General features: G+C 46.8%; 2 protein-coding genes across 6 annotated transcripts in view; one reads left to right on the top strand and one right to left on the bottom strand.

The window, feature by feature from the left end:
- Positions 1-14,333, bottom strand: part of LOC6606165 (unconventional myosin-XVIIIa) — a 29,900-nt gene extending 15,567 nt beyond the window's left edge. For 2 of the 5 annotated variants that reach the window (XM_032722511.1, XM_032722512.1), the window contains exons 1-10: positions 14,227-14,333; positions 12,706-13,190; positions 11,825-12,643; positions 11,373-11,516; positions 6,355-6,777; positions 6,105-6,291; positions 5,498-5,664; positions 4,534-5,444; positions 3,870-4,473; positions 3,613-3,807 (exon numbers count right to left, since the gene is read on the bottom strand). In XM_032722511.1, the coding sequence (XP_032578402.1) occupies positions 3,613-3,807; positions 3,870-4,473; positions 4,534-5,444; positions 5,498-5,664; positions 6,105-6,291; positions 6,355-6,777; positions 11,373-11,516; positions 11,825-12,643; positions 12,706-13,158 (3,903 nt within the window). In that variant the 5' untranslated portion in view covers positions 13,159-13,190; positions 14,227-14,333. Of the gene's footprint in view, positions 1-3,612; positions 3,808-3,869; positions 4,474-4,533; positions 5,445-5,497; positions 5,665-6,104; positions 6,292-6,354; positions 6,778-8,500; positions 9,915-11,372; positions 11,517-11,824; positions 12,644-12,705; positions 13,191-14,226 lie in introns of those variants that run through there. The other 3 variants (XM_032722510.1, XM_032722514.1, XM_032722513.1) reach the window with 3 other exon arrangements.
- Positions 1,375-3,125, top strand: LOC6606166 (lipase member H). The gene is made up of 3 exons (XM_002030938.2): positions 1,375-1,704; positions 1,774-2,017; positions 2,085-3,125. The coding sequence occupies exons 1-3, from the start codon at positions 1,629-1,631 to the stop codon at positions 2,926-2,928; spliced, it is 1,164 nt and encodes a 387-aa protein (XP_002030974.1). The 5' UTR covers positions 1,375-1,628; the 3' UTR covers positions 2,929-3,125.
- Positions 14,334-16,477: the final 2,144 nt, after the last annotated feature.

Below are 16,477 nucleotides of genomic sequence, written 5' to 3'. Positions count from 1 at the left end.
ATGCCATCAGCAATTACAGGAGACTGCAGTTTGGAAAACGTTTCAATATCTGTTGACTGACAAATGGCAGCCATCGAATTCCAAGGTAATTTCTTGATTAGATTGAAAGTAACAGCAACATTTGTTGGACAAATACACGGAACAATGCCAACGGATTTCGTTGCGTCTCGTTTCGTTTCGTTTCGTTTGAGATAATCATAATAACAATAAGCACACATTATGTGTTTGCCTTAAAAGGTAAATCCTGTCAATAAACTTTTTGTAACAAGTCGGCGCGAGATCAGCACACACGACAATGGCAACGCCACGCACGGGTTTAACGATCTTTAAAGAAATCTATATATACATGTGTAAGCATGAGCATGAATGAGTTTTAGCCAAAAATGCAAAGAGGAAGAGCAAGGCAAGTCGTAAACGCAAGTTAACACCTGCTAAATGGTTTGCAAAACACAGATGAACCCTAACCCACTTGGGATCTTTTGGCCCAGTCCCCAAAAATCTCAGCCGCATTTCGTCTGGGGCAGGTGAAAAGTGTGGAAGTGTAGAGTTTTAAGTGGGATCAACGACTCCCCAGGCCCAGGGCTTCTGTTTACCAACCTCATTTTATTAATTGGAATGTGATCTGAAACGAGTACAAGTGATCTAACTGCAAATGGTAGTTATGATTTATCAAATAATTAACAACTAATGGCTAATAATTTCTGTAAGATGCAGGCTAGAATACATTTACGTTTTATTTCTATTATCTAGCGTGTAATTAATTAATTTATTTAATCCATTTCAATCTATCATGTTGTAATCCCTTTCGAAATGACAGATCAAATTATTGACTCAGAGTGCGATCATTTTCCAATTAATATTAATGATATCTCGGACTAACTTATATAAGCGGGTAACTGGCAGAGATCAACCAATTGGTGATAGCGCTATCGACCCGAAACTGTAAATCAGTTAAAGATATGCGTGTCGATTATATTATGCTAGCACAGTCGTTTTTAATCAATGCATAAAATAATAACTTATGAAGAGCCGAGTGCTCAGTGAAAGCCTATTGACCCACTATGGTTGAAAAGGTGGTTAAAACCAGCATAGATCTCCAGCATCCCTTTATTGACACTCCGTGAAGTGTTTGCCTGCACTTAGCCACAAAAACTGCATCTTTCTGCCACTGCAAAAGCCGCGATAGGTGGACTGCACTGGCGTACCGGCACTGACCAGCCCGCCGTTCCAACCAGTTAGTGGTCGTTCATCATGACAATGACCGCTGTGCTGCCTCTGCTGCTGCGGCCGCCGCTGGTAGGCCGCCCTTGCCGGTCGCCGACGGCAGAGGCAGAACGCAGCGGGCTTTATTTAACCAAGCCTCCGTTTAGAATTTAGCAATACTTCGGTTCGAGGCTTGTAACGATTCGGAGGTGCACGACAGGTTAGCCCAGCTCAGATCAGCTCTGTCCGGCTCAGAAATTGAACGTTCTTTTAGTGAGCGGCGCGAGCGAGTGATAAAATTTGGATCGCGAATTGTGGCAGAATTTCGAGAAACAACTGAACACCTTAAATCGCACTTAAGTGAATTTTAATTGACGCCCCGACGTGAATTTTCATCAGGCTCTTGGCTTTGGCCAGTGCGGTTTATGGGCTCGTTAACGGGAATGCATATATCACACAGTTGGCTGTGGACGTGCCTGCTGCTCCTTGGCGCAGCGGGAAGTAAGTTCTGAACGCATCAATCCGATATATATGTTCGATGTGCAGCTTTTGCCTCGTCTGCCATTTCAGTGGATGCGTCGGTTGACTACTTTGCCTATGCTCCCGGCAAGTGCGAGGTGTCCATTTCGGATGTGATCCAGGGCATGATTACCACTGAGGCTGGCGTCCTCCTCGGAAGGCCCCGTCCTTCGCAAACAAAGCTGCTGCGGTACGATCTTTATACGCCCCTCAATCCGGAGGAGCGTCAACTGCTGCGACCAGGAGATCTGACCATGCTAAGGAACTCGCACTTCAATCCCAAATGGCCAGTTAGGTAAGTTTTTGTGGCTAGTTTTTATTGCTAGATCACTATTAAAAGCTATGTGTATTTCTTTTCTTAGGGTCTCAATTCATGGCTGGGCGGGAAAGAGTGTCACCTGCTCGAATGCCGCCATCAAGGATGCCTACCTGTCCCGGGGAAATTACAACGTTATAATTTTGGACTGGAGTCGCCAGTCGTTGGACATCAGCTATCCACGTGTGTCTAAGCAGCTTCCGTCGATAGCTGCCAATGTGGCCAAAATGATGCGGTTTCTCCATGACAACACAGGAGTTCCCTACGAGCAAATCTATATGATTGGGCACAGCGCCGGCAGTCACATCTCTGGATTGACTGGAAAGCTGTTAAGGCCAAATCGCCTTGGTGCCATTTTCGCCTTGGATCCCGCGGGTCTAACGCAACTCAGCCTGGGACCCGAAGAGAGGCTGGATGTCAACGATGCCTTGTATGTGGAGTCAATTCACACGGATCTAACGCTGCTCGGCAATCCGAGTACTAAGCTCAGTCATGCCTCCTTCTTTGCCAACTGGGGCCTCGGGCAGCCACATTGTCCCAACGCCACGGCTACGGAGTTTGATTTTGTCTGCGACCACTTCGCGGCCATGTTCTACTTTGCTGAGTCAGTCCGGCAACCGAAATCATTTGCCGCCTTGCGCTGCAGCTCAGCGAAATCGGTGCTATCGGCCACCTGCAACTGCAACGTCGGAGGCAGCGGAAAATATGCAGTGAATACATGCGCCGGCAACGAGTTCATGGGCGGTGAACCGGCAGTCCCCAAAAGAGGTATATTTTATCTGAGCACACGGCCGCAATCTCCGTATGGCACCAGCGATGGGCTGGTCCACATTAAACGACCCCGGCCGTCCACTATTCGGGAGACAGCAAACCGGCGTTCAATTGACTAGATCCAGATCAACGGAAACCACGATTGCTACAGACCAAAAAGTGATGTTTTTTTTTATATAAATAAGACTAGACTTAAACAAGAGCCTATCCACCCAAAGAATTCGAATTAGTCAAAAATTATTTTAGATTTAAGTAATTATTCGGCATATCTTATAATAAAAGTGGATCACTCCGCAGGTTTATGGAGGTAATTAAACTCAGCCTATTATTTGGTCCGTCTTGATTTTCATTAACTATTGAACGAACGTGTTGAGTCAATGTCAACTCTTCGGATTAACCAACCTTATTACGAGTGAGTAAAAACAATTAGATGGGAGTTGCCTTCGACTGCGAGTAATTAATCTTATAGGAACGTGGTATCAAGAGCCAACATTGAGGGGGGAGAAGACAGAGAGGCTTCAGTCAAACTGGTTCAACGACTGCCGCTGCCAATTCCATCAAAATCAGCAATTGAGACGAAATATATTTAATATATATATACTGCTGAAGCAATTAGAAACTGCAATAACTAATTATATAAAGCAAATAAATATTGCACATAATTGATTTTTTAACATTTGAATTTTATAACTATTAATATGGAGGCCGTAAACTAAATGTGTGCACTCTGGTGTATGTTATTCTAACTTTTTTTGTAGAAAGTTCTAAGCAAATTCTTGTCAACGATATGATTTAGAACTCACCTGGCTGGGTCCAATGCGATAGCTGGCCACATCCAGTTCATTGACAGCTAATATCTGCTCCACGCTCACATCCTTATTGCTAGCCAAATCCCCGGCCAAAAGACCGAAACGCCTGACAAATTCCAACAATGGCACTGATTCGGGAAAACCAAGACGATGCAAGCGAGCCGCTTCTAGGACTTGTGAGCCACGTAGCTAAGAAATTAAGAAAATAATTTAATATGTATTATCAATTATGAGACTGATCCTTGGCGCACCTGACTCCTTAACAGTGGCACGTTAACCATTTCCTCCTCGCTGGACACCTGACCGGCAGCTGAGCTGGGCGATCCATTGGCGGTGTACTTGGTGTGTTTGCCAGCGTTATGTTGCAGCAGATAGCAGTGCACAAAGTGAGTTCCAGTGCGGCGCAACGTGTCGATAATTCCATCCACGGTGAACTTCACCTGCAGCATGATGGAGTTTCGCTTTACTCCGGCCGTTGTGAAGGAGCGACGAATACTAGACACGCGACGAAGTGACTGAGTGCCTTCCAGCCCAGCAAAAGAGCCACAAAACACCATTGCTCCCGATCCGCGGGTCAGTGAGCCGATATACAGGCGGTTGATCTCCTCCCGACTGCTGTCCTGTAGCAGGGATACAGCATTTCGAATACCTGGGTGCTCCCGGCTATGACGCACCCAACCATCGACAGCATAGAGCACGGGATTGGTGCCTTGCAGATGATGGAGTACAAATTGTCGCGGACCTGCGCATTTGCGCAGCAGGCTGTGATGTTCCCGGTCACCGTAGTGGGAGAACAAACGTTCAAGGAATGTGTCGTCGTTGGAGTTGGGGTAGATAGCTTCCTCATCCAGTAGCCTAGAACATAAATGGTTGCCGTGAATTTTGAAGTGTAAACTATTAAAACATTGTACTCACCACAACATGCCTCGACGATCATGTTCTCGTAAATCTCGCTGGGACGAGCGCACCACATGATTCTGAGGTGCCTTGTCGATAAGCGAGATCAACGGTCCCGGATGACACTCCGAAGCCTGGTCCATCTCGATTTCTACCAGCTCCTGAGCGTAGCGATCGCGGGGAGCCACCAGTGTGGTGTGATGGAAGAGCATCTGCAGACGCTCCTGTAGATAGTTGTGACGCAGATCCGCTAGAGTAGCACCCATTTGCTGGCCACAGCTAGCTGGATTTTGGAAGCCGGGCGTGTCAATTAGCATAATTGAAGCTATGGTGTGGGCAGATGTGCAGATCTGACGATTGATCAATGCCACCACTGCAGCCAAGGCCTCCGAATATAGACCAATGACCAACGCCTCGAGACATTCCCAGGCCCATTCGTGTCCAGTGTCCGAGGTGGGCGATTTCGATGGACTCAGACCGCCATTGGGGGCGTTTGGTTGGGTGAGACCAAAGGCAGCTGATGACAGATCCTCCAGATTCACGCCCAACAAACCTGAGGCCTTTCGTGCGGCCGTGGGATTGGCAAACTGAGTTCGGGCTGTTGATCCAGTGCCCAGTTTCGTGACACCCGCAATGCCAAGATGGTAAATGGCCGCCAAAATGCTCCAGATCCCACGTACCGCCTTTGCATCAATGTTCAGCGTCTCAAAGGCCTGAACAGTGCGCATAAAGTCATTGGCAGCTCGATGCCGATCTTCCAGCTTTTGGGATAACGATATAAAAGGATGGCTGTCCTCAGAGGTAATGTTCTCCAGGTGCAGCTCCTTCTGTAGCAAACCAGCGGCGCCAGCCAAGAGTCTCGTCATGATGTGGAAGCTATGTTCATGGCCAAGTCGTCGGCCAGCTCGTTGTCTTTCTGGGAGGAGAACCTAGGCGAGAAACATTTAAACCACTTGATGGTATGTATTAAAGAAAAACTTACTTGCAATGAGGCAGATGCAATCTGGCCGGTTTGATCGAAATCCAGGCTTAACAGCTGCGTCATCCGCGTGGCATTCGTGTTTAGGCAAGTTTTCGTATTTCCAAAAGCCTCCAGAATGGTGCACAGGGCATTGACCTTCTCCGCGTTTATAAAATTATTATAGGCACCTAAGCACAAAAAGAAAAGGAGAAATTGAATTCAACAAAAAAATCGTTGACGAAACTGGTTTCAACCTTTTATATTACAATATGATATTCAAATTACTTAACAAAATATAAATGTTTTATGTCGAAGAAGCAGATCAAATCAAATGAACAATCATTAATATGTAGCTTGGCAATTTACATTTCCATTAGACTTTTTGCCTTTTTGGGTGATAAATCTAACAATGGAACCGAATTTGAGGCTTGTCTAATTGCAGCTGCATTTCTTGGCCAACAATGCAAATGAGCCAATCGAACGCAGATTGGATTTTGGTGTGGCCCGCGCAAACTGGGCCAGCCAGCAGCCCGCAGCCTACGGCCAAAAGGAAAACAAACAACAAATGCAACTGCAACACGAGTGTGAGTAAGAGCAACCACGACAATACGACTGTGGAAACGCATACCAGCTGCCAACGCCAGGTAGTTGAGTGCATGCTTGAAGCTAGTGGATTTGCCAGAACCAGATCGGCCCATGAATATCAAGCTCTGGTCGCGCCGCGTCTCGACCAGGCTCCTGTAGGCGGTCTGGGCCAGTGAATAGACGTGGGGCGGCATATCCTCCGTCTTGCAGCCGCGGAACATGGAGACAACCTACGAACGAAAGACAGCAGACGATAAATAACCCGCTCTGGCCAGTAACCAGTTGGTAGCTACCTTCTCGGAGTACAGGGACAGCGGTGCCATGGGATTGACCACGAGCAGCGTGGGCCCCGCTTTGGTGTGGATGAGATTGCTGGCGTATCGCTGACGGAGGCAGTGGAGCACGGACGCCTCGTTTAGATACTTCAGCTCGCAGATGTCCTCGACAAGATCCAGGGCGGGGCTGTTCTGCTTCTCCACATCGTCCTCGTCGACGGTCAGCTGCTCCCCATTATGCAGGAGGCGCAGGCTTAGCTTGTGCTCCTCATCTCCGCCAGAAGACGCAGTCGGCAGACGGATGGCGGCAGTGAAGCCACCGCGGTGCACCAGCCAAACGCGCTCCGGCTGACTGGCATCCGCAACATCCGCCTCCAGATCGTGGCCCACTCCTTTGGCTCCTCCCTCTTCTCCTCCGGCATTGCCATTCTCATGGCGGCTCTGCGAAAAGATGGAAAACAAACAAAGCAGACACGAAAATTAAGTTAAATTGGGGTCAACATTTTGTCGGCGCAACTTCAACTGAAGCAGTAGTTCGGCGGTGTGGGGGCATGTACATTGAGTTTATTTTCGGATCGGCGTGGTTCGGGTCACATTTTCACGCATTTATTCCATTTATTATCCCTACTCCACCACCGCCAGCAGCCTGCAGAGTTGCGTTCAGTTTATTTCGGGTGCATTTCTAAATTTGATGGTGTTTTCTAAATCCTAATTAGCCGCCTAGACGCGCCAAATGCTATTGGGCTAGACAGCCAAACCAGCGACGACGCGGATGCGCCATTATGCAACTCACCAACGTCGTCGCCAGCTTCAGTTCACATTTGTGGCTATAAATGGCATTTAGCCGCAGCCTCCCAAGCTCCTAGCTCACTAAGATCGCCCTCCTCGCGCTATACTCAAGATAGATCTTCTCCCGAATTATGAAAATATTGTGCAAGGTTCAATAGCCCTCAATTAAAGGCACGTTTCGGAAGAGTGTGCGCGGGGAACTAATTAATTTTGTAGATGTTGGGAAAGCCGGAACGAGTAGGAAATCGAGTGTAGTCTTTCATTAGGCTCTTAGTCACTCTATTTTTATGGCTTTTCAACAGTTTCAAAACTACTGGTAATAGACATTTCATTTAATTGAATCATTCCTTTTTTGAAAGACTTTAGAAATTCTTTTGACGAAGGGAAGTTTCTAAAAATGTTTATTTCCGTTTAGTTCTTAAAAGGAAATAACGAAGAATTAAAGCGAAAGATTTATGTCTAAAATTTGATTGACCCGCTTGGTTTTCAACTGGGACACAATTTGATCGCCTAGTTCAGTTCGCAGCTCGCATACTCATCAATCGGTTGAAACTTGTTTGGAGGAATATTAAGATAAACAAAATAGTTCCCCGGGCGCATGTCCACTGTCAATCAATGCTGCACTCCACTACACGGCGAAGTCAACGAACCCGCAGTCGTTGCCGCAGCTGTTGATGATGGCGAGCACACAAATGAGACGAAGAAGAGGCGGAGCCACCACACAGAGACATCAGACCTGGCTAATTAACATGGATAGCGGATAGGATAAGAGCGTGGCTAGATGGATGCGCCATACCAAAAGCTACTGTCTGGATTTCATATCCATCTATCTTTTACTGCATTATGCAACCCGATTCCAGTTCGAATAGAACTTTGTGGAGGCGGGCACGCAACGAAGCTAACTCGAACCTAAATGAACACTTCCGCTTGTCGGCTTCTCAGGCGTATTGAGCCATAAAGTTATAAAGTAAGACGACGACCGACCGTACCATGCCGTAAATTATGAGTTGGGACTCGACGGCCCACGCATAGTCCGAGCATAATAATAAAAGGTCTAGCAACTAAATCGTACATTGGGTCATGGTTCGGCGATCTATCGATCGACTCCATCTTTTGTTCATTCGTCGGCTTGTTCATTTGTTTTTTTTTTTATTGCACCCATCGATTTCGGAGAGAAGTACTAGAAAGTTTTCATTCGATATACATACAAATCTATTTCTTGAGCCTCTTTTTCCACAGAGTAATTTGAGGCTTAAGTTATTTAAATACAAAGTGACCACATTCACTGATATTTCAGATATCTGTAGTAATAGTATGTGAAACCATAAACGTATTAAAAAGAGCTTTGACAGAGCTACGAAGATATTATGCGCACCTTTTGCTTTAAAATTGCATCGTAGTTTTTATAGCTGGCGGCCAGGGAACTGGCCAAAATGGCCGGCCAATGGAGACCAGCGTTCTGGGCATCACGGCGTCGTCGGAACGAGCTCCTAGTGCTAGGATTGGGTGACTGTGGAGCACTGGCGGCTGCAGCGGCGTATTTTGATGCAGCGGCGGCGGAAATATTCCACGGAGGACGGATGGAGGAACTTGCTCCCGGTGTGAGCTTTGCCTCGGTTGTCTTGCTGTTGCTGCTCCTGAAGCTGAGCGAGCGTTTCGTGGAGCGCTCGAAGGTTGGGGTAAACGGAGGCTGTACGGGAGAGCAGTCAATGGCAGCGGCTTCCTTAGCTTTAGTGGCCGCCAGACGCGGAGGTTTCGGTGGCGGAACGGTAGCTGGCACAGCTGTCGATGAGGAGGATGGCCAGCTGTTGGAGTTCTCTGAACCACTTTCGCTGATCGTCTCCGAACTGATGCTATTCTTTCGCTGAGCCTTGGGCGTCTGTCTGCCAGCCCTGGATCCTCCAGACGCTGCAGCCGTTGATCCTCCGGCTCGATGGGATTTGTTGGTGCCGCAGGCATGCGCCTTGCCTGTGCAACCCTTATGGAAATTTGGATTGAGGCCCGATCCTGGAGCCGCTGGCACAGCTGGAACGATACCGCCGCGCAGCGACTGTTCGAAGCTTTTCGGCTTGAGGAACATGGCTGTTATGCGATCACTGGGCACACACAATTGTCATGGCCAGCTTGCGGAGCATGACCAGAGCGGATTAGCAAACAGCAAACGGTAAACAGATATATAGAAACAGATACAGATACTGATGCGAAGATACACAATAGCCAGAGTCTGAAGCGGAGCGGGAAGTAGGCGACGATTAGGTAACTGGAGCGCCCGCGGAACCTTGGAACTGTTAGCTTTATGTTGCTGGAGCACTTAGCGCTTTGACATTAGACAATTGCGCGAATGAAAACGGCCAATCATCGATCGATCGAACCAACCCGGATTGATTGATAGATTGCACTGCAAGACTCAAGTCACGAACGCGACGACGCCAGCGAGTTATGAATTAAAGCCAGTCCAGACCGAATGACAGCGAGAATCGTAATCGTCATGGCGCACAAAACACCAAAATCCACTCCGCCAGGCACCAGGCACTACAACTGCTAACAACATCGGAGTTCGCCGTGGGCGTCGCGCAGTCTTTCCTCGACTTCGATTTCCGTACCGAACCTTGGCAAAGTTTTCAGCATACTGACGGCCCAGCTCTAAGCGCAGCGACTGCGAACCGCCCGACAACAACAAGCCCCGAGACGCAAACAAAAACAAATCCAAAGACAAAAAAAGAAGCACAGACGAAAACACACTGCGCCGACATCGATGCCGCTGCCTCCGCCTCTGCCCATCGGATACCCGGTAGTTGGGGAGCTCCAGAGTATACCGGTACCGGTGGCTTACAACTACCTCTCCCAGAATACTAGTTACTTATCAAGAAAAAAAAAATAAAAATAAAAACATAACTAACCAAGTTGTGAATTAATTCTAGAATATTATCGTTCCACACATGAGAAAAGTATTCTTCTATTTATAATAATTCCATTACCAAATATTTTGACAGAACACTGGTATTACATGGTATCTGATAGTCTGGACTTAAACTCCATGGAGTTCGTTCATGTTTTGTTGTGGCTTTGCCTGCTATTTGTGTATGCAGCTTCAAGTGGGTGTAGAAATGCACACACAGCTGCAGCCGCAGTCGCTGCCTCTGTCGCAGTCGGCGCTGGCAGCGCTGCAGGTTTGGTGTTTTGGCCAGAGGCAAACTCACGGATCGTGAAAATCCACGGATCGTCGTCTCTCGGACTTTTTGAAGTCGGCTGATGGCCGAATGCAGAAATACATAAAGTCCATACCAAATGCAGTTTGAGTTTTTCCACAGTGTTGCCAAATCGGTGCGGTTTTATTTTCGTCTTCTTCAATGGAAGCGAAAAAGGCGGTGAAATATGTCAACGCCTTAGCATTACCACCACCCCACCCAAGTTGCTCCACCAACAACACGTGCATATTTATAGAAAGGGCCAGGCCATACTGGGGATAGGTGGACAAATAGATACACACATAGGTGAATAGATCGCTGGCTAGTCCCAGAGCCCCAGGCTTACGACCATATTTCACAATATTTGTGCCAGTTAAACACGGCGAGAAAATGTCAAACACGTTTCTAGCATAGTCAACAAGTCAATAGGAATTGCGATCTACCACATGGACAAGGAACTATGCGGTTACGAAATGCTCTCCTAACGATTTGCAAATAAATATCCCCTTATCAGTAAGACAAAAATATTTGCAACAGTGGCAAACATTCATAGGAAAGTACATACAGATGAGTCTGGGAAAAAACTCATTTATTATTATTATTATTTTATTTGTCATAAGTTATCTGTCACACATAAAATTTATAAATAACTAGACAACACATACACATACCGAACAGAGCTGGTATTGAGTCATATGAGAAAAGCTTCGAAGCAAATGGCAGAATATTTGCACAAGAAAAGTAACCCCAAACAGGAAACGCCTGACGGGAATACCAGAAGAATCATCACTATGATTCCAATAGTATGTAGTGAAACCGATTTTCTAATTTAAAAAGTACATTCTCAGCTTAGAACATCATTTGAAAGATCATTATTAATTCCCAAGATGCCTCTGAGCTTCTCATAATTGATCGCAGTCCGATGCATTCTAATGGTTAATGTTGTTATGCAACCAAAGCTTCGAGGTTTGGTTCACTGCAGTGCTGTGATGACGGGCTGACTGCTCCATCAATCACGTGTGTAAGCTAGACCCACTAATGGATGCGATCTCGACTCACCTGACGCTTGAAGCGTTTGCTGGCACTGCGTCGCAGGGTATTGCAGTTGCCGTTGGTAATGGAATGATCGATCTCCTCCACGGTGGCTGTGCTGGGTGCCATGCATCGTTTGCTCAGCTCCACCAACTCAGCGACTGGTTGGACCTGGGTGGGTGGCAAGGGATTAAAGAATATTAGTTTATTATAAAGTAAAAGTTTAACAGCTAAATGTTCCTATAATAATCAAATAACGCATTTTATACATAAGTCCGACGTAGAGGGATTGCTTTTAATGAAACAAAACATAATCATATATTAACAATTCATGCAAAACTTGAACAAAGTTGTCAGGTATTTACCTGTATGAACCATAAAATGAAAGGTGTTCTTATCATATCTTTTCTTATCATACTTTGGTTCTTATTTTAGCGTATGCACATGAAAGGAATTAGGAAATTCTAAGAACAACATACCTCCACGGTGACAGCCTCTCCGCTGTTCCGTATCATCTCAATGATGATCTCCCGCGACAGTTCCCCAACCGGCGTGCCGTTGACCTTGATTAGGCGATCGCCGGGCAACAGACCCGTGGCTCCGCCACCAGCACCTGGCTCGGCGAATATAACCGGCCTGAAAATGGGCGAAGTCAGGGACTCTGTTCTGTCCAAGCAGATGGCCTTGCGCAGGCTAAAGCCGAAGTCCTGGCGCGGCGACTTTTGTCGCCTAATCACCAGCTGCCTTGGTAACGGAAGTTTTACTAACTGCACCGGCGGCAGCGGCAGCTCCACGTCATCGAAGGCATGGACGCGGGCCCAACGGTCGATGCCTTGGGACTCACCGACGGGACTCAGCGAAAATGGGGGTGTGGCGAAAGAGGAGTTTGTGGTATCTGTGAGACTTTCGGCGCTGGGCGACGGCGAGGTGAGCACATGGAGGTGCGATCCTTGACTGTTGCCCTGGGGTAAAGCTCCATAGCGGGCGTTGGCCGGCAGGGTCATGGCCCGTTGCTGACCTCCCGTCTGCTCTCCATCGCTGCGCAGGCTCTCCACGGAAGTGAACGAGGTTCCATGCTGACTGGAGTTAGAGCCGATCGAACCAGCTCCCCTGGCAGCTCCCTCGTAAAGAGATTCATTCTGATAGGTGTTGCGCAATAGCATCTCTGGCGTGCCACCTGCTCCTCCGGCACTGCCCGCGAAGCTAATCTCCTCGTGGACATTGGTCATATTACTGCGGGAACCTTTCAGAATGCCACGCTTGGGTGGTTTTGGGGGTATAGGTGGAAGAAAGCGATTCTGGAATGTGGAAGCAAAGTTGTTCAATACGATTTCGGATAAAAAAACCACAAAGACCTCACCTTGAGCCCTCCAGAGAGGAGAGAATGTGTGACCTCGCTGTAGTTGACACTCACGCCGGCGCCGTTGGACGCTCGGCTCTCGATGTGCGTCATCACAGATGCTACAATCTCCTCATTGCCACGATCCTGTTCGGGATCTGCAGCTCCCACTGCTCCCCCGTTGCTTCCGCCGTTTGCGTCTGCATTGAGGGCGGCAAAGAAGTCTGCGCTATAGTCCGCCGTAATTCCGCTCGGCAACTTTTCCTTCTCCTTGCGTCGCCCTCGGATTTTAAGCGATCGGCGCACCTCGTCCAGGCGGAGCAGCTCATCGGTGCTCATGCTGCCGGTGACGCCTGTCACGCCTCCCATACCCGGGCCACCAGAGGTGCCCTTAGCCTCTTTGCGCAGCTTCTTTTCGCGCTTGCGACGCTCCTTGTCCTCATCCCCGGCGCTCTTCTTCATAAAGTTGAACATCTTGTGTGGTGTGTGGGGTCCTTAGGTGCTATCTGTGGAATGGGGGTGTTGGTGGGTTAATGCGAAGTTCAAGGGCGTGACCAAAAGTCTGGACTAATTCGATTTGCACTGTTCTCTCCGCTGCGCTCTATCCAGGGGCGGACCTAGATAGACTTGCAGGGGATACCGTTAATTTCCAAACTTGAATTTACAATTTTCCGAATTAGTAATACAATTAAAATTTACTGAATAGTTTAAGTCCCGTATTTATTATTATTTTTTTTTTATCATGTCTTAAGGTCCAAATAAATACTTGTTTAATTGTGATTTGATTTTACAAAAACATTTAAGGTGTGCACAATCTGCGTTTAAGGTCCCCTGGATTCGCCCCTGTACTGCTCAGTCCTGTTCTCTTCGTATTGCTTTCTCGCTCTTACAAATGCACAGCCACCCGCCCGCACAACAACCGTTATCTTGCAGCGGTGTGTGTGTGAATGTGCACATTTGCAAATCACATAAACAATGGCATATTTCTTCACTTTTGCACCCACATTTCTTGTGCTGCGGTGGCGGCTTTGCTTTTGTCATTGAGTCGTTGCCATTTGCCCTGTTTCTGTTATTATTTATTATTCAATTATGCGCTTTCTTTTCCACAGCTAGCATACATTTGTTTTGTTTTCACACGGTAACACACACACACACACAAAGAAAGGGGGGCTCGTGGCTGCGTTGGTATTGATTGCCCCAGACTGCACTCTTCCCTTCTCTCTGCATCATCTCTTCCGATTTTCCATTTCTCCAACTAATTGAATGCACTCGATTCTGCCTCACTACTTATGCTCATGCTATTCCAATTGCTCATATTCGGCGAACGCTTTTATTCGGCCACAGCCCACAGTGATACACACGATAGGCAGAAAAAGAAAGTTGAGAGTCAATAACACCTTTGTTTTTGCACTTTTCTACGCCTTTTTTGATAACACACATATACACTGGGAGGCACTCACACACATACGCTGGAGTCGTTATTTGTTTATTTGGAGGTGGCATGCTATGTTCTCCCTTCCGATTGGATTGCAAGTTATTTACCTCGTTTTGTGCCAATGGGGCACTTTATTCGCTACTCGTTTTTTGTTTTTTTGGTTTCAAAGGAGACTTCGCGTTCTGCATAAACAAATCTGAGCAAGTGTGCCCAAAGAGGTGAACATCAAAAGATATTCTGGAAACTGGCAAAGAGAAATGACTTTTTCAAGCCCTTTACACATGGTCATACTTATCAGAGTCCCGAACCTTTATCTAGTGTGGACAGGAACCACACACAAAATTGAGGGCTGCCTAAATTTTGATCAATTATGCTTTAAAAAGTTATAGCAATCTTTCGATATTATAAATAGTTTTGAATACATAGCACATCAAAGAAAGTTCTTTAAAATGCATTAAAGAACAGTACAGCATTATGATTCATCCGCACTTCATAAATTAAAATTGGAAGTAAATTGTTGATAAAGTGTCGGCTTAGCCAGTCACAAAACTAAGTTTTCGATATTTTTTCTTCAACTTCAGAACTATTACCTTTTAAAATATTAAATTTAAATTTAAGCGGTATTTGCGTGCCTTATGAGCCTGTCTGGCATCTTTCCGGCATAACTATCGCCTAACTATCGCTAAAACTGGTGGCAGCGCGGATCGAATCAGTTATCGAGCCAGTTATCGAAAAAAAGTGAAGCGTAAAAACTAAACGGTACTTGGAAAATTTACTTTGCCTGTGTGCGTGCTTCTGTTTATGAAAACTACGTTTTTAAGCATTTGCAATTGATGCAACCTTGCGTTGGAAGGCAAGAAAACAGCAAGTGGAAACGCCCGGGTGGCGGAAATCGACTTCCAGTGCGCGAGTGCGAGATTGTGTGTGTGTTTCGTTCCGTCCTCTGGTGTCTGGCACCTTAACACAACAACAACTACAGCAGCAACAACAACATACGCACAATAATAAGAAGGCCCGTGACGTTGTCGCTGCCGTCACCATCAAAAGGAAAATACCAAAACGAGTAGGAAAACAAACCGCAGTGCAGTAGGGAAAGCAAAAGTCGCGTTTTTTTTTACAAAACTAGGTGGGTTCTCGTCGGATTTTTCACCAGCATTTCCACAATTTCCATTTCCACGAAGTGATTTGACATGTTGCGCTGCTAGGTCGCCGCTGCCCACACACACTCGCACACTCGGTGGCTCACTCGCTCAGCCACTCACACCCACACGGCCAGACAATCACACGCACACGGCCAGACACTCACACACACACTCACACTCATACACCTTTGTGGCAGACACGCGTACTGTCTGTCTCCCTCCCCCTCGCACCCACAGTCTGGCCTCACTCGCACTTTGCAATGCAGCCCTGTCTGTGTGACTGCCTCGGTGTGCGAGCGCCTGTCCGCTTATGCCTGTGTGTGTATTTTGTCGATTTTTATTTTATGTACATTTGTTTACAGTTTTAGATAGATAGCGACATTTGTACAGCCGGCGGCCATCCGTCGTTGACATTTTCGCAAATTGTAAATGAATATGCTTTTGCTTTTGCAGCTGTGCGAGTGTGAGCGCGAGTACGAGTGCGAGTGCCGCCTGTGAGTCCCCTGTATATGTACATATGTATATGTATGTATATATGCATATACATAAGTTCATGAACAGTCGCCGCCGTCGACTTGTTTTGATTTAATTTCGCGCTAAATGCAATCGCGAACAATTTTCACTCGTATCGCTGTGTCGCTGCGTAACATGGCGGGGAATTTCGTTTGAAGCCGAAAGTGCCAGCAACAACAAGGCGACGATGGCGCCTACATCTGCATGTGGGCCAGTGACTAAGAATCCAATCCCATGCCATGTCACACCATACCAACCCATCCTATTCGATACAATCACAATCACAGTCCTCAATCCAATTCAATCCCTTTCTGGCGGCGGAAATGCCGCAAATGTTTTACACCAGCTGCTGACGCAAGCGCCAACTGCATTTGTCATAAACATGCAAAATGACAATAACAATTGTTTACTATCAGCGTGAGATAGGCGATTTTGTGGGAAGTGCATATCTGGATAGACTTGGCAGCATTTTATAAGCTGTTTCCCCTTTTTTGATAGTTAACTCATTTGGGAACTCTATTTGTCTACTTGGACTAGTTTATGTCCACAGTGTGCGGATCAGCCAATATTTACATGTTGAACTCCTGAAGGTAGACGAATCCTCTATTAAACCCGGTTTCTTCTTTGAAACTCAGCATGAATATAAAGGATTCACTGTTCTCCTCTTACAGGTCCCCCATTCGCTTGTCCGTAGGGTTAGTGA

The sequence above is a fragment of the Drosophila sechellia genome, chromosome 3R (assembly GCF_004382195.2).
Source record: "Drosophila sechellia strain sech25 chromosome 3R, ASM438219v1, whole genome shotgun sequence".
Classification (NCBI taxonomy): Eukaryota; Metazoa; Arthropoda; class Insecta; order Diptera; family Drosophilidae; genus Drosophila; species Drosophila sechellia.
The sequence above is the reverse complement of the archived record's forward strand: the minus strand, read 5'-3'. Positions and strand labels throughout refer to the sequence as shown.

Bases quoted from the DNA above. Each gene is read 5' to 3' on its own strand.
- LOC6606166 (XM_002030938.2), top strand. From the start codon at position 1,629: ATGGGCTCGTTAACGGGAATGCATATATCACACAGTTGGCTGTGGACG. The intron at 1,705-1,773 runs GTAAGTTCTGAA...CTGCCATTTCAG, and splicing joins GCTCCTTGGCGCAGCGGGAA to TGGATGCGTCGGTTGACTAC. The intron at 2,018-2,084 runs GTAAGTTTTTGT...TTCTTTTCTTAG, and splicing joins AATCCCAAATGGCCAGTTAG to GGTCTCAATTCATGGCTGGG.